The 22,889-nt window shown below is 52.9% G+C and overlaps 1 protein-coding gene across 5 annotated transcripts in view; it reads left to right on the forward strand.

The window, feature by feature from the left end:
• Window positions 1-1,536: 1,536 nt before the first annotated feature.
• Window positions 1,537-22,889, forward strand: part of LOC112994544 (ciliogenesis and planar polarity effector complex subunit 1) — a 224,689-nt gene continuing 203,336 nt past the window's right edge. For all 5 annotated transcript variants that reach the window (XM_064500933.1, XM_064500934.1, XM_064500935.1 and 2 more), the window contains exons 1-4: window positions 1,537-1,592; window positions 3,899-4,039; window positions 4,865-5,000; window positions 5,242-5,361. In XM_064500933.1, coding sequence (XP_064357003.1) covers window positions 3,959-4,039; window positions 4,865-5,000; window positions 5,242-5,361 — 337 coding nt within the window. In that variant the 5' untranslated portion in view covers window positions 1,537-1,592; window positions 3,899-3,958. The remainder of the gene's footprint in view (window positions 1,593-3,898; window positions 4,040-4,864; window positions 5,001-5,241; window positions 5,362-22,889) is intronic.

Below are 22,889 nucleotides of genomic sequence, written 5' to 3' on the forward strand. Positions count from 1 at the left end.
GGTCAAGTTTTGTAATCCAGATATATAGATTTCTGTATTCAGATCTGTAGAAATGACCAAAGATTTGGGAACAGGTCCAAATCACAGGCCTAAGGTTCAGCTCTTCATTTTTTTTAGTTTGTAGAATAAGAATGCTTCTAGCAATGCTGAGTTTTATCTGTAGAGCATTGCAAAGTTTATAAAGAGTTAGCTTTGATATTTTCAGATTATTACAGCTAATTTCAGTGTAAACATTGCTGTCTGTTTTCATAGTACTTGCTTGTCTGATTTAGAGAAAGCATAGATTCTCTTTCCCTATTTAAATTTGGAGGGATGTGGAAATCTGAGATCAGAGGAATGAGATGGGTGAATTAATGTAGCAGATGAAACAGACATCTGCATTGGTCAGGTACTTCCCTGCAAACCTCTTCTCAAGTGAATGGGTTAACAAAACTGTTAATAATTGGGTGATTACTTTGGTCAGTTTTTTTTTTTTTAATGTGTCACAATGTTACTCATTCTGCATCAACGGATTGTGCTTAAGGGAAGGTAGAAACAAACTTGGAGTAGACTGAAGTGGTTTGAGGAACAAGAGCTCGTTTGGGGGAGCAGCAGTTTAAAGGGAATGAAACGTGTTTCTACAAGGTGATGAAACATGAAGCAACTGCCTGCTAACTCTGCCTTCGGTATTTCACCTAAATCCCTCCGCTTGGTAGGGAGTGTTGGCTTTGCCTAGAGCTGCTTAAAGGTGTCCTGCTGTGCACGTTTTTTCTGAATATGAATATATCGTGTATGTTTACATAGCCTACTGTGTACATCTTTTATATAACCTTGTTTTGCTTTCTGCACCCGTCCCGTCATCGCTCCAGACAGCGAAGAGCTGCCGTCAGGCCCAGAGCTGTGCAGCTCGATGGGCTCCGCGGCCCTTTCACCTGCCAGAGTGTAGGACAGCCAAGGGCCCACAGGTAAGTTCAGCCTTAACCCGCTCCAGGCGATTCCTGCTGCGGCCATGCCACCTGCCTGGAGTCAGTTCGCTCAGCACTGTGACTAGCCAGGTGATATTAAATCTCAAAGCAGATCTCTCTCTCTCTTCTGCTCAGGGGGGTTATTAAACCGTGACGGTTTTCTGTGCCCAGGAGAGCTAACGGTCTCCCACAGCAGTGTCTCTTACTGGCTCTCTCCCCCCATCCCCAGTAATGACGATGATACAAATCCTCCCTCAGGGCAGCCGCAGCACAGCAATCGCCACCCTGCTGCCCCGGAGCCGTTGCCGGTCCGGTGCGTCGTGCCCGCCCGTCCCCCGACCCGGGCCGAGGTGGGCCCTGATCTGGGTCCCAGCGGCCGGTTTTCTCGAAATGCCGGAGATCTCCGCCCCTGCTTTCCGCAGCCGGTAGTTCAGAAGGCAAGTGGCAGGGGGGAGCCGCAAGCGGCAGGAGGCTCGGGGAGAAAAACGGCGCAGCGCTGCCGTGCGGGCGGGGAAGCGCTGCCACCGCGGCGGGCGGGCTGAGGGCTGAGCGGGCGGAGCTGCCCCCCGGCTTTCTCCTCCGCCCCGCGCCTGCGCACTCCGCGCCCCGCCCTCGGCCGTTGGCTTGGCGGCAGTTGGGGGCGACGCGGTGAGTGCGGGCCGGGCGGCGCCGGGGCTCGGCGGGGGCTGCGGGGTCGGTGCGCCCGGGTGCTGTGACGGCCCCTCGTTGCCCCAGCTTTGCCGCCCGTGGTGAGGCGGTGCCGGGCAGCGAGGAGGGCACACGCGGTCTCCCTTTGTCTGCGCCCCGAAGGCCGGGGGTCAGCCTGAGAGACCGCCCCCGCCCCGGGCGCTGCAGAGGCGCTGCTGGGGTTGGCGTGGGGGGCGCCCGAGGAGCGGGGGGAGGCCGCTCGCCCTCGCTCTGCCTCGCCTCGAGGGCTGGTGCTTGACAAACTGCTCGAAACGTGAGGCGGCAGCCGTGGCCAGCCCTCCTCGGCTGCGTGGTCTGCCGTGTGGTGTGGTGTCACCCCGGGGCGTGAGGTGGCTCCTCGGGTTGAAATCTTCTCAGTCCGTTTTCTGCTCCCTGGCCCATTCTTTCGTTACACAAGTGCTGCCAGCCTCCAGATCTCACCAGACTTTCATCTTCCCCTCCTCTACTTGCCTTGTTTCCTCTGGTGCATGTGCGTTTTTCCCATACCAGCACTGTTTATGCTTTTCATTCCAACGGTTGGATAAAAATATTGCCCTTTTGGTAGCTGGGGGTTAGTATGTGGCTTGCTCACTCCAAGTTCATATATATGAAGTCTAGAAAGATACTGGTGATACCAACTCATTTGTCATGTACCGAGAAGCTTCTTTTAGTAAATTATGCATCAGGAAAGCAGTTCGGGGATCTATGGAAGCTGAACCAATGGAAGGGCTGTCATTTAACACGGTGTGCAGCGTGCTGTTGGGAACTGCGTGTCAGCAGGTGTGAGACCTCCAACACTGCCAACACCCCCACTTTCAGTGCTGTGGAATGCCAGCAGGCATTTCCCGATCCATCCCGTGGTTTCGCATTCTGACCGACACAGCCACATACCCAAGTGACAAATGTACTTTTGTTTGTTAACTGCTGCTGGAAAGAGTGTGCAACAAAACTAGCATGCTACGTGTTTTTGTTTTCTGGGGATGCTGGCTCAAGAACTTGAGCTCAGAGTCTAAAATCATCGTGGTGTTTAGTTCTGTAAAGATCCCCTTTCACATGCTGAAGCAATGAACTGTAACACTCTTCCTGGAGGGAGAGAAAAAACCTGAGCTGAAACTGCTAGAAGAGTATAATGAGTCATGTTTTTGTAATGCTAATGTTTATATTAATACCCATATAATAAGATGAAAGTGAGATTCCACAGATGAAATAGTCTCTTTATGTGTGAAAGATTGGTTCAGCATATAATCTGAAGAAATTCCCTGATTGAAGCATATCTAGAATGGGTTTGATTTTTGAAAGTACAAATGTTAATGTTATATGTACATAGTATATGAAGCTACATTGTAGAGCTTAATATTCTGTAGTCTGGTTCCTGTAAAAAGTATAACTGAATAGAACTACAGGTCTTCTTTGGATATAAGTGCATGTTTTGTTTTCAGGGTTTTTTTTTAAGTTTTTTTTATGTTTTTCCATAATATTGTTGCCTGACCTATGGCTTACTCTGTATGCTTTTCTTTCTCTCTTTCATCTTTTCTTGTGGGAAAGTAAAAATGGTTGCTACATCTTTTTCTTTTTTTTTTTTTCAGAATTAGGTTAGTTATTTAAGTTCATCAGATACACTGCAAAACTCTTCAGTGAGCTATAGCATCACCAATTTTAAGCGACTTTGGCATATTAGTATGGCAGTTCTGGTATACATGAATTACTTTACATATTCCTGACATCTAGGAATGTTGCTTGATATTTAAATATTTAAGTGGTATTTAAAATTTTAATTAACTATATTTTGTCAATATTTAGTTAATCATATTGATTAAATAGTTTTAGTCAAAGGAAACTGTGCTGTTTGTGAATTAATAAAAATTATTCAAGTGTTAAAATGTTAATTATAAGAGCAGATACCCTGCAATATGCTGCACCCTTTAAAAGTGCTAGTGCCAGTTTTTGCATACACTATGAAGAAAGTAAGACTTTTGGAGCAGAGGCAGTAGGCAGCTGGAGGTTAGAGGTGGGTGCTGAGAGGTTGCTTGAGTAAACTTTCTCTTCTGTTACTGGAACAAGCATGTAATCTGTATGGCTGAACTACAGATATTCTGTGGGCTATGTGAATGTTAATAGCTATCTAAGCTTAGTTTGGAAATACAGACAAATATCCGTTCTCTTTGTGTTTAGCAAAAAGCTGCTGTAGTTAAGAGTGTTTGTCCTAATTCCTCTACTCTACCATCCCTCAAAATAATAAAAACTTTTTTTTTCCTAATTCTTTGTAGGTATATTGAAAAACAAACATTTATTTTTCTTTATTATGGTTACTAAGGAGTTTAATAAGAATGGAGATTAAGCTAGATGTTCTCATCTCTACGTGTATCAAACAAAGCAAGCCGTGGCCTCGCATCTCCTGGATTGGACAGGTGAGATGAGTCAATTTTTATTTAAATCTGCAAAGAATAGATACATTTTAATCCTGTAAAACTTGCTTAGCACTTCTGTTTTTATGGGGGGGTTAGGAAAGCTTCAGGAGATGGTTTCAAACTACTAGATTTAGGAGTTATTGAGATAAATGGCTGATTTTACTATGTTTTTGACTTCAGGACAGAGATTCAAAATTGCTCAGATCCACGATGGAAAGTTTTTTTTGTTTGTGTGTTCTTTACTTTAAATGTGTTCTTTACTTGAGTCTGTTGTTATTTTGAAAGCACTAGTTTAAAGTACGTCTTTGGAAATTGTGAACAAAAATCATTTTCCCATTCTTTGCTGCATCCACTGAAAGGCGTGCTTTCTTATGCACTTTTGATAATGTGAGATTAGATTTTTTTCTTCTCTTTTAACGTATGATTTGAGTTTAAATAGGTAACCATAAAAGGCCTAGTCCTTCCATTGAAATAGATGGCAAAAATATCACTGAATTCAATAGTGCAGGAAGAGATAACTAGAGTCTAATCTTGCATTAGTTGCCAGTTAGTTCAGCCGAGGTACTTCGAAGAACTTTTTAGTAATGATTGTAAGTGTGGCCTGCCAATTTAAAACTTGTGGACCAAATTCTGCATCAGTTTAGGTTTATGCTAGATATGATGATGTACTATAAAGCGATTGTGCAGAAGAATAAAATTAATAACTTTTCTTTTTTCATTATTTTTCCTTCTCAGTCTAATATTTTTTGTCTATACATTATTTTGCAGGCAAATATAGAAAATAGCATTTTAAAAAATGAGATACTCTTCTTTTTCTTTAAACAGGAAAAAGAGGCTATCTTTCTTCTAGATGATAAACATATAAATGAAATTAACCTGACATCGGGGAGGACAAAGAAGAAAATCCCTCGGCTTCAGTCACTGCTAAAAAACGTAGTCATCTTAACAACGTCAAGAAATGGTTAAGTATTAATACCTCCTGTGTTACAAAATCACATGAATTTTAATTTGTAATATAAAAAATATAATTTGTAATTTAGCAATTTAGAAGCATACAATATCAAAAGGATTTGCCAGTTCAGTCTCAGCTGTAGAACTGTGACTAAAATGAAGGGAAGTGATTTTAAATCACAAACTTCACAATAATACACTTATACTTCACAGTAATACAGTTCTAAACATCTCTCCAACGATGAATACAGGTGCTTGGTTGGCAGGAATACTTACAACAGGAGAGCTATTTCTTTGGAATAAAGATCAAGACTTATTGAAAACGGTGCCAGCAGTTGAAGAGTCTAGGAAGGCAGTTGCAGCAGCACAAGGTAGGATTATTTTCACTTTGTTTCTTTGAAAATTGAGTAGAGGCAAAGTGTTTTTTGTCTTGTTGTTAAATGTTATTACATAAGTAAAAGCTATATTTTTATATTGTTTTATATTTGCATGGTTTGTGTACCAGCTAAGCTCTGACAAAAGTCCTTTTTCTCATTTAAATGATACATTTTTGAATTCTCAAAGCACCTGTAAACAATAATTTAAAATTTAAAATAATTTAAAATAAAATAATAATTTTAAATACTGCAAGTTTTTATTTTGTAATACAAGTCAAAGCAGATGTACACTTGACTTAAGCTGTATATTCTTCATTTTAAGATTATTCTGTAGGTGTGTTTCAATGACAAATTGTACTTGGAAATAATACTATAAAGGCTTGAACTTGTGAGCTTTGCATAAAATAGTGCCTTGTATTAGATAATTTCACTAATATCATTCTGCAAAGTGAAATATTCTACAAGCAATTCGGTGATTTCAGTGAACATCAGTAGCGGATGTAGGAGCTGAATGTAACAGATAAGTAGAGCTCCATAGCCACGGGTAGGCATCAATGTGGAGGGGTGTGCATAACTATTGATGGCTCTCGCTAGGTGTCGATCTGGACGATGCATTTTAGGTTTTTGGGCCGGGTTTGGGGCCGTGGCCGTGGCCGCTCCTATTCTTGTTAGGCATGCAAGGAGTCTCGTCATCGATAGCTCTCGATGTCGAGGGGCATCGAAGCCTGTGCAATTCCACACCTATCGATAGGCATCGATATCCATCGGCATCGATAATATCGCTGCCGATGGATATCGATGCCTATCGATAGGCGGCGGGAGCAGCCGATCGCGAGAGGCATGCAGAGCTTTTGGTGTGTGGGCCGTGTTGCTCTTGGGGAGCAGCGAGGCCCCTCGACATTGACCGTTTTTGGGATGGCGGGCCCTTCCGGAGCATTGATCTGCATAGGCATGGCGCGGGAAGGACACGCAGAGATAGCGAGCCCTGTCTCTCTGCGTGACAAGCTGTGGATGTCGACAGCTGCGTAGCCAGGGGTAGGCATGGATGTGGAGGGGCGTGCGTAAGTATCGATTGGTGTGGCTAGGTGTCGATCTGGACGTGCATTTTAGGTTTTGGGCCGGGTTTGGGGCTGTGGCCGTGGCCGCTCCTATTCTTGTTAGGCATGCAAGGAGTCTCGTCATCGATAGCTCTCGATGTCGAGGGGCATCGAAGCCTGTCTAATTCCACACCTATCGATAGGCATCGATATCCATCGGCATCGATAATATCGCTGCCGATGGATATCGATGCCTCTCGATAGGCGGCGGGAGCGGCCGATCGCGAGAGGCATGCAGAGCTTTTGGTGTGTGGGCCGTGTTGCTCTTGGGAAGCACCGAGGCCCCTCGACGTTGACCGTTTTTGGGATCGTGGGCCCTTCCGGAGCATTGATCTCCACAGGCATCGTGCGGGAAGGACACGCAGAGATAGCGAGCCCTGTCTCTCTGCATGACAAGCTGTGGATGTTGACAGCTGCGTAGCCAGGGGTAGGCATGGATGTGGAGGGGCATGCGTAAGTATCGATTGGTGTGGCTAGGTGTCGATCTGGACGGATATTTTAGGTTTGGGGCCGTGGCCGTGGCCGCTCCTATTCTTGTTAGGCATGCAAGGAGTCTCACCATCGATAGCTCTCGATGTCGAGGGGCATCGAAGCCTGTGCAATTCCACACCTATCGATAGGCATCGATATCCATCGGCATCGATAATATCGCTGCCGATGGATATCGATGCCTATCGATAGGCGGCGGGAGCAGCCGATCGCGAGAGGCATGCAGAGCTTTTGGTGTGTGGGCCGTGTTGCTCTCAGGAGGCACCGAGACACCTCGACATTGACCGTTTTTGGGATCGTGGGCCCTTCCGGAGCATTGATGTGCATAGGCATTGCGCGGGAAGGACACGCAGAGATAGCGAGCCCTGTCTCTCTGCGTGACAAGCTGTGGATGTCGACAGCTGCGTAGCCAGGGGTAGGCATGGATGTGGAGGGGTGTGCGTAAGTATCGATTGGTGTGGCTAGGTGTCGATCTGGACGGGTATTTTAGGTTTTGGGCCGTGGCCGTGGCCGCTCCTATTCTTGTTAGGCATGCAAGGAGTCTCGCCATCGATAGCTCTCGATCTCAAGGGGCATCGAAGCCTGTGCAATTCCACACCTATCGATAGGCATCGATATCCATCGGCATCGATAATATCGCTGCCGATGGATATCGATGCCTATCGATAGGCGGCGAGAGCAGCCGATCGCGAGAGGCATGCAGAGCTTTTGGTGTGTGGGCCCTGTTGCTCTCGGGAAGCACCGAGGCCCCTCAACATTGACCGTTTTTGGGATCGTGGGCCCTTCCGGAGCATTGATCTCCACAGGCATCGTGCGGGAAGGACACGCAGAGATAGCGAGCCCTGTCTCTCTGCGTGACAAGCTGTGGATGTCGACAGCTGCGTAGCCAGGGGTAGGCATGGATGTGGAGGGGTGTGCGTAAGTATCGATTGGTGTGGCTAGGTGTCGATCTGGACGGGCATTTTAGGTTTTGGGCCGGGTTTGGGGCCGTGGCCGTGGCCACTCCTATTCTTGTTAGGCATGCAAGGAGTCTCGTCATCGATACCTCTCAGTCTCGAGGGGCATCGAAGCCTGTCTAATTCCACACCTATCGATAGGCATCGATATCCATCGGCATCGATAATATCGCTGCCGATGGATATCGATGCCTATCGATAGGCGGCGGGAGCAGCCGATCGCGAGAGGCATGCAGAGTTTTGGTGTGTGGGCTGTGTTGCTCTTGGGAAGCACTGACTCCCCTCGACATTGACCATATTTGGGATGGCAGGCCTTTCCAGAGCATAGATCTGCATAGGCATGGCGCGGGAAGGACACGCAGAGATAGCGAGCCCTGTCTCTCTGCGTGACAAGCTGTGGATGTCGACAGCTGCGTAGCCAGGGGTAGGCATGGATGTGGAGGGGCGTGCGTAAGTATCGATTGGTGTCGCTAGGTGTCGATCTGGACGGGTATTTTAGGTTTCGAGCCATGGCTGTGGCCACTCCTATTCTTGTTAGGCATGCAAGGAGTCTCGCCATCGATAGCTCTCGATCTCGAGGGGCATCGAAGCCTGTGCAATTCCACACCTATCAATAGGCATCGATATCCATCGGCATCGATAATATCGCTGCCGACGGATATCGATGCCTATCGATAGGCCGCGAGAGCAGCCGATCGCGAGAGGCATGCAGAGCTTTTGGTGTGTGGGCTGTTTTGCTCTCGGGAGGCACCGAGACCCCTCGACACTGACCGTTTTTGGGATAGTGGGCCCTTCCGGAGCATTGATCTCCACAGGCATCGTGCGGGAAGGACACGCAGAGATAGCGAGGCCTGTCTCTCTGCGTGACAAGCTGTGGATGTCGACAGCTGCGTAGCCAGGGGTAGGCATGGATGCGGAGGGGCGTGCGTAAGTATCGATTGGTGTCGCTAGGTGTCGATCTGGACGGGCATTTTAGGTTTTGGGCCGGGTTTGGGGCCTTGGCCATGGCCGCTCCTATTCTTGTTAGGCATGCAAGGAGTCTCGCCATCGATAGCTCTCGATGTCGAGGGGCATCGAAGCCTGTGCAATTCCACACCTATCGATAGGCATCGATATCCATCGGCATCGATAATATCGCTGCCGATGGATATCGATGCCTCTCGATAGGCGGCGGGAGCGGCCGATCGCGAGAGGCATGCAGAGCTTTTGGTGTGTGGGCCGTGTTGGTCTTGGGAAGCAGCGAGGCCTCTTGACATTGACCGTTTTTGGGATCGTGGCCCGTTCCGGAGCATTGATCTCCACAGGCATCATGCGGGAAGGACACGCAGAGATAGCGAGCCCTGTCTCTCTGCGTGACAAGCTGTGGATGTCGACAGCTGCGTAGCCAGGGGTAGGCATGGATGTGGAGGGGCGTGCGTAAGTATCGATTGGTGTGGCTAGGTGTCGATCTGGACGGGCATTTTAGGTTTTGGGCCTGGTTTTGGGCCGTGGCCATGGCCACTCCTATTCTTGTTAGGCATGCAAGGAGTCTCGCCATCGATAGCTCTCGATTTCGAGGGGTATCGAAGCCTGTCTAATTCCACACCTATCGATAGGCATCGATATCCATCGGCATCGATAATATCGCTGCCGATGGATATCGATGCCTATCGATAGGCCGCGACAGCAGCCGATTGCGAGAGGCATGCAGAGCTTTTGGTGTGTGGGCTGTTTTGCTCTCGGGAGGCACCGAGACCCCTCGACACTGACCGTTTTTGGGATCGTGGGCCCTTCCGGAGCATTGATCTCCACAGGCATCGTGCGGGAAGGACACGCAGAGATAGCGAGGCCTGTCTCTCTGCGTGACAAGCTGTGGATGTCGACAGCTCCATAGCCAGGGGTAGGCATGGATGCGGAGGGGCGTGCGTAAGTATCGACTGGTGTGGCTAGGTGTCGATCTGGACATGCATTTTAGGTTTTGGGCCGGGTTTGGGGCCGTGGCCATGGCCACTCCTATTCTTGTTAGGCATGCAAGGAGTCTCGCCATCGATAGCTCTCGATCTCGAGGTGCATCGAAGCCTGTCTAATTCCACACCTATCGATAGGCATCGATATCCATCGGCATCGATAATATCGCTGCCGATGGATATCGATGCCTATCGATAGGCGGCGGGAGCAGCCGATCGCGAGAGGCATGGAGAGCTTTTGGTGTGTGGGCCGTGTTGGTCTTGGGAAGCAGCGAGGCCTCTTGACATTGACCGTTTTTGGGATCGTGGCCCGTTCCAGAGCATTGATCTCCACAGGCATCGTGCGGGAAGGACACGCAGAGATAGCGAGCCCTGTCTCTCTGCGTGACAAGCTGTGGATGTCGACAGCTCCATAGCCAGGGTTAGGCATGGATGTGGAGGGGCATGTGTAAGTATCGATTGGTGTGGCTAGGTGTCGATCTGGACGGGTATTTTAGGTTTTGGGCCGTGGCCGTGGCCGTGGCTACTCCTATTCTTGTTAGGCATGCAAGGAGTCTCGCCATCGATAGCTCTCGATCTCGAGGGGCATCGAAGCCTGTGCAATTCCACACCTATCGATAGGCATCGATATCCATCGGCATCGATAATATCGCAGCCGATGGATATCGATGCCTATCGATAGGCGGCGAGAGCAGCCGATCGCGAGAGGCATGCAGAGCTTTTGGTGTGTGGGCCCCGTTGCTCCTGGGAAGCACCGAGGCCTCTCGACATTGACCGTTTTTGGGATCGTGGGCCCTTCCGGAGCATTGATCTCCATAGGCATGGCGCAGGAAGGACACGCAGAGATAGCGAGCCCTGTCCTTCTGCGTGACAAGCTGTGGATGTTGACAGCTGGGTAGCCAGGGGTAGGCATGGATGTGGAGGGGCGTGCGTAAGTATCGATTGGTGTGGCTAGGTGTCGATCTGGACGGGCATTTTAGGTTTTGGGCCGGGTTTGGGGCCGTGGCCGTGGCCGCTCCTATTCTTGTTAGGCATGCAAGGAGTCTCGCCATCGATAGCTCTCGATGTCGAGGGGCATCGAAGCCTGTGCAATTCCACACCTATCGATAGGCATCGATATCCATCGGCATCGATAATATCGCTGCCGATGGATATCGATGCCTATCGATAGGCGGCGGGAGCAGCCGATCGCGAGAGGCATGCAGAGCTTTTGGTGTGTGGGCCGTGTTGCTCTCGGGAAGCACCGAGACCCCTCGACATTGACCGTTTTTGGGATCGTGGGCCCTTCCGGAGCATTGATCTCCATAGGCGTTGCGCGGGAAGGACACGCAGAGATAGCGAGGCCTGTCTCTCTGCGTGACAAGCTGTGGATGTCGACAGCTGCGTAGCCAGGGGTAGGCATGGATGTGGAGGGGCGTGCGTAAGTATCGATTGGTGTGGCTAGGTGTCGATCTGGACGGGTATTTTAGGTTTTGGGCCGTGTCCGTGGCCGCTCCTGTTCTTGTTAGGCATGCAAGGAGTCTCGGCATCGATAGCTCTCGATGTCGAGGGGCATCGAAGCCTGTGCAATTCCACACCTATCGATAGGCATCGATATCCATCGGCATCGATAATATCGCTGCCGACGGATATCGATGCCTATCGATAGGCGGCGGGAGCAGCCGATCGCGAGAGGCATGCAGAGCTTTTGGTGTGTGGGCTGTTTTGCTCTCGGGAGGCACCGAGGCCCCTCGACATTGACCGTTTTTGGGATCGTGGGCCCTTCCGGAGCATTGATCTCCACAGGCATCGTGCGGGAAGGACACGCAGAGATAGCGAGCCCTGTCTTTCTGCGTGACAAGCTGTGGATGTCGACAGCTGCGTAGCCAGGGGTAGGCATGGATGTGGAGGGGCGTGCGTAAGTATCGATTGGTGTGGCTAGGTGTCGATCTGGACGGGCATTTTAGGTTTTGGGCCTGGTTTTGGGCCGTGGCCATGGCCACTCCTATTCTTGTTAGGCATGCAAGGAGTCTCGCCATCGATAGCTCTTGATCTCGAGGGGCATCGAAGCCTGTCTAATTCCACACCTATCGATAGGCATCGATATCCATCGGCATCGATAATATCGCTGCCGATGGATATCGATGCCTCTCGATAGGCGGCGGGAGCAGCCGATCGCGAGAGGCATGCAGAGCTTTTGGTGTGTGGGCTGTTTTGCTCTCGGGAGGCACCGAGACCCCTCGACACTGACCGTTTTTGGGATCGTGGGCCCTTCCGGAGCATTGATCTCCACAGGCATCGTGCGGGAAGGACACGCAGAGATAGCGAGGCCTGTCTCTCTGCGTGACAAGCTGTGGATGTCGACAGCTCCATAGCCAGGGGTAGGCATGGATGCGGAGGGGCGTGCGTAAGTATCGACTGGTGTGGCTAGGTGTCGATCTGGACATGCATTTTAGGTTTTGGGCCGGGTTTGGGGCCGTGGCCATGGCCACTCCTATTCTTGTTAGGCATGCAAGGAGTCTCGCCATCGATAGCTCTCGATCTCGAGGTGCATCGAAGCCTGTCTAATTCCACACCTATCGATAGGCATCGATATCCATCGGCATCGATAATATCGCTGCCGATGGATATCGATGCCTATCGATAGGCGGCGGGAGCAGCCGATCGCGAGAGGCATGGAGAGCTTTTGGTGTGTGGGCCGTGTTGGTCTTGGGAAGCAGCGAGGCCTCTTGACATTGACCGTTTTTGGGATCGTGGCCCGTTCCAGAGCATTGATCTCCACAGGCATCGTGCGGGAAGGACACGCAGAGATAGCGAGCCCTGTCTCTCTGCGTGACAAGCTGTGGATGTCGACAGCTCCATAGCCAGGGTTAGGCATGGATGTGGAGGGGCATGTGTAAGTATCGATTGGTGTGGCTAGGTGTCGATCTGGACGGGTATTTTAGGTTTTGGGCCGTGGCCGTGGCCGTGGCTACTCCTATTCTTGTTAGGCATGCAAGGAGTCTCGCCATCGATAGCTCTCGATCTCGAGGGGCATCGAAGCCTGTGCAATTCCACACCTATCGATAGGCATCGATATCCATCGGCATCGATAATATCGCAGCCGATGGATATCGATGCCTATCGATAGGCGGCGAGAGCAGCCGATCGCGAGAGGCATGCAGAGCTTTTGGTGTGTGGGCCCCGTTGCTCCTGGGAAGCACCGAGGCCTCTCGACATTGACCGTTTTTGGGATCGTGGGCCCTTCCGGAGCATTGATCTCCATAGGCATGGCGCAGGAAGGACACGCAGAGATAGCGAGCCCTGTCCTTCTGCGTGACAAGCTGTGGATGTTGACAGCTGGGTAGCCAGGGGTAGGCATGGATGTGGAGGGGCGTGCGTAAGTATCGATTGGTGTGGCTAGGTGTCGATCTGGACGGGCATTTTAGGTTTTGGGCCGGGTTTGGGGCCGTGGCCGTGGCCGCTCCTATTCTTGTTAGGCATGCAAGGAGTCTCGCCATCGATAGCTCTCGATGTCGAGGGGCATCGAAGCCTGTGCAATTCCACACCTATCGATAGGCATCGATATCCATCGGCATCGATAATATCGCTGCCGATGGATATCGATGCCTATCGATAGGCGGCGGGAGCAGCCGATCGCGAGAGGCATGCAGAGCTTTTGGTGTGTGGGCCGTGTTGCTCTCGGGAAGCACCGAGACCCCTCGACATTGACCGTTTTTGGGATCGTGGGCCCTTCCGGAGCATTGATCTCCATAGGCGTTGCGCGGGAAGGACACGCAGAGATAGCGAGGCCTGTCTCTCTGCGTGACAAGCTGTGGATGTCGACAGCTGCGTAGCCAGGGGTAGGCATGGATGTGGAGGGGCGTGCGTAAGTATCGATTGGTGTGGCTAGGTGTCGATCTGGACGGGTATTTTAGGTTTTGGGCCGTGTCCGTGGCCGCTCCTGTTCTTGTTAGGCATGCAAGGAGTCTCGGCATCGATAGCTCTCGATGTCGAGGGGCATCGAAGCCTGTGCAATTCCACACCTATCGATAGGCATCGATATCCATCGGCATCGATAATATCGCTGCCGACGGATATCGATGCCTATCGATAGGCGGCGGGAGCAGCCGATCGCGAGAGGCATGCAGAGCTTTTGGTGTGTGGGCTGTTTTGCTCTCGGGAGGCACCGAGGCCCCTCGACATTGACCGTTTTTGGGATCGTGGGCCCTTCCGGAGCATTGATCTCCACAGGCATCGTGCGGGAAGGACACGCAGAGATAGCGAGCCCTGTCTTTCTGCGTGACAAGCTGTGGATGTCGACAGCTGCGTAGCCAGGGGTAGGCATGGATGTGGAGGGGCGTGCGTAAGTATCGATTGGTGTGGCTAGGTGTCGATCTGGACGGGCATTTTAGGTTTTGGGCCTGGTTTTGGGCCGTGGCCATGGCCACTCCTATTCTTGTTAGGCATGCAAGGAGTCTCGCCATCGATAGCTCTTGATCTCGAGGGGCATCGAAGCCTGTCTAATTCCACACCTATCGATAGGCATCGATATCCATCGGCATCGATAATATCGCTGCCGATGGATATCGATGCCTCTCGATAGGCGGCGGGAGCAGCCGATCGCGAGAGGCATGCAGAGCTTTTGGTGCGTGGGCCGTGTTGCTCTTGGGAAGCAGCGAGGCCTCTTGACATTGACCGTTTTTGGGATCGTGGGCCCTTCCGGAGCATTGATGTGCATAGGCATGGCGCGGGAAGGACACGCAGAGATAGCGAGCCCTGTCTCTCTGCGTGACAAGCTGTGGATGTCGACAGCTGCGTAGCCAGGGGTAGGCATGGATGTGGAGGGGTATGCGTAAGTATCGATTGGTGTGGCTAGGTGTCGATCTGGACGTGCATTTTAGGTTTTGGGCCGGGTTTGGGGCCGTGGCCATGGCCACTCCTATTCTTGTTAGGCATGCAAGGAGTCTCGTCATCGATAGCTCTCGATCTCGAGGGGCATCGAAGCCTGTGCAATTCCACACCTATCGATAGGCATCGATATCCATCGGCATCGATAATATCGCTGCCGATGGATATCGATGCCTATCGATAGGCGGCGGGAGCAGCCGATCGCGAGAGGCATGCAGAGCTTTTGGTGTGTGGGCTGTTTTGCTCTCGGGAGGCACCGAGGCCCCTCGACATTGACCGTTTTTGGGATGGCGGGCTCTTCCGGAGCATTGATCTCCACAGGCATCGTGCGGGAAGGACACGCAGAGATAGCGAGCCCTGTCTCTCTGCGTGACAAGCTGTGGATGTCGACAGCTGCGTAGCCAGGGGTAGGCATGGATGTGGAGGGGTGTGCGTAAGTATCGATTGGTGTGGCTAGGTGTCGATCTGGACGTGCATTTTAGGTTTTGGGCCGGGTTTGGGGCCGTGGCCATGGCCACTCCTATTCTTGTTAGGCATGCAAGGAGTCTCGCCATCGATAGCTCTCGATGTCGAGGTGCATCGAAGCCTGTCTAATTCCACACCTATCGATAGGCATCGATATCCATCGGCATCGATAATATCGCTGCCGATGGATATCGATGCCTATCGATAGGCGGCGGGAGCGGCCGATCGCGAGAGGCATGCAGAGCTTTTGGTGTGTGGGCCGTGTTGGTCTTGGGAAGCAGCGAGGCCTCTCGACATTGACCGTTTTTGGGATCGTGGCCCGTTGCAGAGCATTGATCTCCACAGGCATCGTGCGGGAAGGACACGCAGAGATAGCGAGCCCTGCCTCTCTGCGTGACAAGCTGTGGATGTCGACAGCTGCGTAGCCAGGGGTAGGCATGGATGTGGAGGGGTGTGCGTAAGTATCGATTGGTGTGGCTAGGTGTCGATCTGGACGGGCATTTTAGGTTTTGGGCCTGGTTTTGGGCCGTGGCCATGGCCACTCCTATTCTTGTTAGGCATGCAAGGAGTCTCGCCATCGATAGCTCTCGATCTCGAGGGGTATCGAAGCCTGTGCAATTCCACACCTATCGATAGGCATCGATATCCATCGGCATCGATAATATCGCTGCCGATGGATATCGATGCCTATCGATAGGCGGCGGGAGCGGCCGATCGCGAGAGGCATGCAGAGCTTTTGGTGTGTGGGCTGTTTTGCTCTCGGGAGGCACCGAGACCCCTCGACACTGACCGTTTTTGGGATAGTGGGCCCTTCCGGAGCATTGATCTCCACAGGCATCGTGCGGGAAGGACACGCAGAGATAGCGAGCCCTGTCTCTCTGCGTGACAAGCTGTGGATGTCGACAGCTGCGTAGCCAGGGGTAGGCATGGATGCGGAGGGGCGTGCGTAAGTATCGACTGGTGTCGCTAGGTGTCGATCTGGACGGGCATTTTAGGTTTTGGGCCGGGTTTGGGGCCTTGGCCATGGCCGCTCCTATTCTTGTTAGGCATGCAAGGAGTCTCGCCATCGATAGCTCTCGATGTCGAGGGGCATCGAAGCCTGTGCAATTCCACACCTATCGATAGGCATCGATATCCATCGGCATCGATAATATCGCTGCCGATGGATATCGATGCCTATCGATAGGCGGCGGGAGCGGCCGATCGCGAGAGGCATGCAGAGCTTTTGGTGTGTGGGCCGTGTTGGTCTTGGGAAGCAGCGAGGCCTCTTGACATTGACCGTTTTTGGGATCGTGGCCCGTTCCAGAGCATTGATCTCCACAGGCATCCTGCGGGAAGGACACGCAGAGATAGCGAGCCCTGTCTCTCTGCGTGACAAGCTGTGGATGTCGACAGCTCCATAGCCAGGGTTAGGCATGGATGTGGAGGGGCGTGCGTAAGTATCGATTGGTGTGGCTAGGTGTCGATCTGGACGGGCATTTTAGGTTTTGGGCCGTGGCCATGGCCACTCCTATTCTTGTTAGGCATGCAAGGAGTCTCGCCATCGATAGCTCTCGATCTCGAGGGGCATCGAAGCCTGTGCAATTCCACACCTATCGATAGGCATCGATATCCATCGGCATCGATAATATCGCAGCCGATGGATATCGATGCCTATCGATAGGCGGCGGGAGCAGCCGATCGCGAGAGGCATGCAGAGCTTTTGGTGTGTGGGCCGTGTTGCTCCTGGGAAGCACCGAGGCCTCTCGACATTGACCGTTTTTGGGATCGTGGGCCCTTCCGGAGCATTGATCTGCATAGGCATGGCGCGGGAAGGACACGCAGAGATAGCGAGCCCTGTCCTTCTGCGTGACAAGCTGTGGATGTTGACAGCTGGGTAGCCAGGGGTAGGCATGGATGTGGAGGGGCGTGCGTAAGTATCGATTGGTGTGGCTAGGTGTCGATCTGGACGGGCATTTTAGGTTTTGGGCCGTGGCCATGGCCACTCCTATTCTTGTTAGGCATGCAAGGAGTCTCGCCATCGATAGCTCTCGATCTCGAGGGGCATCGAAGCCTGTGCAATTCCACACCTATCGATAGGCATCGATATCCATCGGCATCGATAATATCGCAGCCGATGGATATCGATGCCTATCGATAGGCGGCGGGAGCAGCCGATCGCGAGAGGCATGCAGAGCTTTTGGTGTGTGGGCCCTGTTGCTCTCGGGAAGCACCGAGGCCCCTCGACATTGACCGTTTTTGGGATCGTGGGCCCTTCCGGAGCATTGATCTCCACAGGCATCGTGCGGGAAGGACACGCAGAGATAGCGAGCCCTGTCTCTCTGCGTGACAAGCTGTGGATGTTGACAGCTGGGTAGCCAGGGGTACGCATGGATGTGGAGGGGCGTGCGTAAGTATCGATTGGTGTGGCTAGGTGTCGATCTGGACGTGCATTTTAGGTTTTGGGCCGGGTTTGGGGCCGTGGCCATGGCCACTCCTATTCTTGTTAGGCATGCAAGGAGTCTCACCATCGATACCTCTCGATGTCGAGGGGCATCGAAGCCTGTCTAATTCCACACCTATCGATAGGCATCGATATCCATCGGCATCGATAATATCGCTGCCGATGGGTATCGATGCCTATCGATAGGCGGCGGGAGCAGCCGATCGCGAGAGGCATGCAGAGCTTTTGGTGTGTGGGCCGTGTTGCTCTCAGGAGGCACCGAGACACCTCGACATTGACCGTTTTTGGGATCGTGGGCCCTTCCGGAGCATTGATCTCCACAGGCATCGTGCGGGAAGGACACGCAGAGATAGCGAATCCTGTCTCTCTGCGTGACAAGCTGTGGATGTCGACAGCTGCGTAGCCAGGGGTAGGCATGGATGTGGAGGGGCGTGCGTAAGTATCGATTGGTGTGGCTAGGTGTCGATCTGGACGGGCATTTTAGGTTTTGGGCCGGGTTTGGGGCCGTGGCCGTGGCCACTCCTATTCTTGTTAGGCATGCTAGGAGTCTCGTCATCGATACCTCTCAGTCTCGAGGGGCATCGAAGCCTGTCTAATTCCACACCTATCGATAGGCATCGATATCCATCGGCATCGATAATATCGCTGCCGATGGATATCGATGCCTATCGATAGGCGGCGGGAGCAGCCGATCGCGAGAGGCATGCAGAGTTTTGGTGTGTGGGCTGTGTTGCTCTTGGGAAGCACTGACTCCCCTCGACATTGACCATATTTGGGATGGCAGGCCTTTCCAGAGCATAGATCTGCATAGGCATGGCGCGGGAAGGACACGCAGAGATAGCGAGCCCTGTCTCTCTGCGTGACAAGCTGTGGATGTCGACAGCTGCGTAGCCAGGGGTAGGCATGGATGTGGAGGGGCGTGCGTAAGTATCGACTGGTGTCGCTAGGTGTCGATCTGGACGGGCATTTTAGGTTTTGGGCCGGGTTTGGGGCCTTGGCCATGGCCGCTCCTATTCTTGTTAGGCATGCAAGGAGTCTCGCCATCGATAGCTCTCGATGTCGAGGGGCATCGAAGCCTGTGCAATTCCACACCTATCGATAGGCATCGATATCCATCGGCATCGATAATATCGCTGCCGATGGATATCGATGCCTATCGATAGGCGGCGGGAGTGGCCGATCGCGAGAGGCATGCAGAGCTTTTGGTGTGTGGGCCGTGTTGGTCTTGGGAAGCAGCGAGGCCTCTCGACATTGACCGTTTTTGGGATCGTGGCCCGTTGCAGAGCATTGATCTCCACAGGCATCGTGCGGGAAGGACACGCAGAGATAGCGAGGCCTGTCTCTCTGCGTGACAAGCTGTGGATGTCGACAGCTGCGTAGCCAGGGGTAGGCATGGATGTGGAGGGGTGTGCGTAAGTATCGATTGGTGTGGCTAGGTGTCGATCTGGACGGGCATTTTAGGTTTTGGGCCTGGTTTTGGGCCGTGGCCATGGCCACTCCTATTCTTGTTAGGCATGCAAGGAGTCTCGCCATCGATAGCTCTCGATCTCGAGGGGTATCGAAGCCTGTGCAATTCCACACCTATCGATAGGCATCGATATCCATCGGCATCGATAATATCGCTGCCGATGGATATCGATGCCTATTGATAGGCCGCGAGAGCAGCCGATCGCGAGAGGCATGCAGAGCTTTTGGTGTGTGGGCTGTTTTGCTCTCGGGAGGCACCGAGACCCCTCGACACTGACCGTTTTTGGGATAGTGGGCCCTTCCGGAGCATTGATCTCCACAGGCATCGTGCGGGAAGGACACGCAGAGATAGCAAGCCCTGTCTCTCTGCGTGACAAGCTGTGGATGTCGACAGCTGCGTAGCCAGGGGTAGGCATGGATGCGGAGGGGCGTGCGTAAGTATCGATTGGTGTCGCTAGGTGTCGATCTGGACGGGCATTTTAGGTTTTGGGCCGGGTTTGGGGCCTTGGCCATGGCCGCTCCTATTCTTGTTAGGCATGCAAGGAGTCTCGCCATCGATAGCTCTCGATGTCGAGGGGCATCGAAGCCTGTGCAATTCCACACCTATCGATAGGCATCGATATCCATCGGCATCGATAATATCGCTGCCGATGGATATCGATGCCTCTCGATAGGCGGCGAGAGCAGCCGATCGCAAGAGGCATGCAGAGCTTTTGGTGCGTGGGCCGTGTTGCTCTTGGGAAGCAGTGAGGCCTCTTGACATTGACCGTTTTTGGGATCGTGGGCCCTTCCGGAGCATTGATCTGCATAGGCATGGCGCGGGAAGGACACGCAGAGATAGCGAGCCCTGTCCTTCTGCGTGACAAGCTGTGGATGTTGACAGCTGGGTAGCCAGGGGTAGGCATGGATGTGGAGGGGCGTGCGTAAGTATCGATTGGTGTGGCTAGGTGTCGATCTGGACGGGCATTTTAGGTTTTGGGCCGGGTTTGGGGCCGTGGCCGTGGCCGCTCCTATTCTTGTTAGGCATGCAAGGAGTCTCGCCATCGATAGCTCTCGATGTCGAGGGGCATCGAAGCCTGTGCAATTCCACACCTATCGATAGGCATCGATATCCATCGGCATCGATAATATCGCTGCCGATGGATATCGATGCCTATCGATAGGCGGCGGGAGCAGCCGATCTCGAGAGGCATGCAGAGCTTTTGGTGTGTGGGCCGTGTTGCTCTCGGGAGGCACCGAGACCCCTCGACATTGACCGTTTTTGGGATCGTGGGCCCTTCCGGAGCATTGATCTCCATAGGCATGGCGCGGGAAGGACACGCAGAGATAGCGAGGCCTGTCTCTCTGCGTGACAAGCTGTGGATGTCGACAGCTGCGTAGCCAGGGGTAGGCATGGATGTGGAGGGGCGTGCGTAAGTATCGATTGGTGTGGCTAGGTGTCGATCTGGACGGGTATTTTAGGTTTTGGGCCATGTCCATGGCCGCTCCTATTCTTGTTAGGCATGCAAGGAGTCTCGTCATCGATAGCTCTCGATGTCGAGGGGCATCGAAGCCTGTCTAATTCCACACCTATCGATAGGCATCGATATCCATCGGCATCGATAATATCGCTGCCGACGGATATCGATGCCTATCGATAGGCGGCGGGAGCCGCCGATCGCGAGAGGCATGCAGAGCTTTTGGTGTGTGGGCCGTGTTGGTCTTGGGAAGCAGCGAGGCCTCTTGACATTGACCGTTTTTGGGATCGTGGGCCCTTCCGGAGCATTGATCTCCACAGGCATCGTGCGGGAAGGACACGCAGAGATAGCGAGCCCTGTCTCTCTGCGTGACAAGCTGTGGATGTCGACAGCTGCGTAGCCAGGGGTAGGCATGGATGTGGAGGGGCGTGCGTAAGTATCGATTGGTGTGGCTAGGTGTCGATCTGGACGGGCATTTTAGGTTTTGGGCCTGGTTTTGGGCCGTGGCCATGGCCACTCCTATTCTTGTTAGGCATGCAAGGAGTCTCGCCATCGATAGCTCTCGATCTCGAGGGGTATCGAAGCCTGTCTAATTCCACACCTATTGATAGGCATCGATATCCATCGGCATCGATAATATCGCTGCCGATGGATATCGATGCCTATCGATAGGCGGCGAGAGCAGCCGATCGCGAGAGGCATGCAGAGCTTTTGGTGTGTGGACCATTTTGCTCTCGGGAGGCACCGAGACCCCTCGACATTGACCGTTTTTGGGATAGTGGGCCCTTCCGGAGCATTGATCTCCATAGGCATGGCGCGGGAAGGACACGCAGAGATAGCGAGCCCTGTCTCTCTGCGTGACAAGCTGTGGATGTCGACAGCTGCGTAGCCAGGGGTAGGCATGGATGTGGAGGGGCGTGCGTAAGTATCGATTGGTGTGGCTAGGTGTCGATCTGGACGGGTATTTTAGGTTTTGGGCCATGGCTGTGGCCGCTCCTATTCTTGTTAGGCATGCAAGGAGTCTCGCCATCGATAGCTCTCGATGTCGAGGGGCATCGAAGCCTGTGCAATTCCACACCTATCGATAGGCATCGATATCCATCGGCATCGATAATATCGCTGCCGACGGATATCGATGCCTATCGATAGGCGGCGGGAGCAGCCGATCGCGAGAGGCATGCAGAGCTTTTGGTGTGTGGGCCGTGTTGGTCTTGGGAAGCAGCGAGGCCTCTTGACATTGACCGTTTTTGGGATCGTGGGCCCTTCCGGAGCATTGATCTCCACAGGCATCGTGCGGGAAGGACACGCAGAGATAGCGAGGCCTGTCTCTCTGCGTGACAAGCTGTGGATGTCGACAGCTGCGTAGCCAGGGGTAGGCATGGATGTGGAGGGGCGTGCGTAAGTATCGATTGGTGTGGCTAGGTGTCGATCTGGACGGGCATTTTAGGTTTTGGGCCGGGTTTGGGGCCGTGGCCATGGCCACTCCTATTCTTGTTAGGCATGCAAGGAGTCTCGCCATCGATAGCTCTCAGTCTCGAGGGGCATCGAAGCCTGTCTAATTCCACACCTATCGATAGGCATCGATATCCATCGGCATCGATAATATCGCTGCCGATGGATATCGATGCCTATCGATAGGCGGCGAGAGCAGCCGATCGCGAGAGGCATGCAGAGCTTTTGGTGTGTGGGCTGTTTTGCTCTCGGGAGGCACCGAGACCCCTCGACACTGACCGTTTTTGGGATAGTGGGCCCTTCCGGAGCATTGATCTCCACAGGCATCGTGCGGGAAGGACACGCAGAGATAGCGAGGCCTGTCTCTCTGCGTGACAAGCTGTGGATGTCGACAGCTCCATAGCCAGGAGTAGGCATGGATGCGGAGGGGCGTGCGTAAGTATCGACTGGTGTGGCTAGGTGTCGATCTGGACGTGCATTTTAGGTTTTGGGCCGGGTTTGGGGCCGTGGCCATGGCCACTCCTATTCTTGTTAGGCATGCAAGGAGTCTCGCCATCGATAGCTCTCGATGTCGAGGGGCATCGAAGCCTGTGCAATTCCACACCTATCGATAGGCATCGATATCCATCGGCATCGATAATATCGCTGCCGACGGATATCGATGCCTATCGATAGGCGGCGGGAGCAGCCGATCGCGAGAGGCATGCAGAGCTTTTGGTGTGTGGGCCGTGTTGGTCTTGGGAAGCAGCGAGGCCTCTTGACATTGACCGTTTTTGGGATCGTGGGCCCTTCCGGAGCATTGATCTCCACAGGCATCGTGCGGGAAGGACACGCAGAGATAGCGAGGCCTGTCTCTCTGCGTGACAAGCTGTGGATGTCGA

The sequence above is a fragment of the Dromaius novaehollandiae genome, chromosome W (assembly GCF_036370855.1).
Source record: "Dromaius novaehollandiae isolate bDroNov1 chromosome W, bDroNov1.hap1, whole genome shotgun sequence".
Lineage (NCBI taxonomy): Eukaryota > Metazoa > Chordata > Aves > Casuariiformes > Dromaiidae > Dromaius > Dromaius novaehollandiae.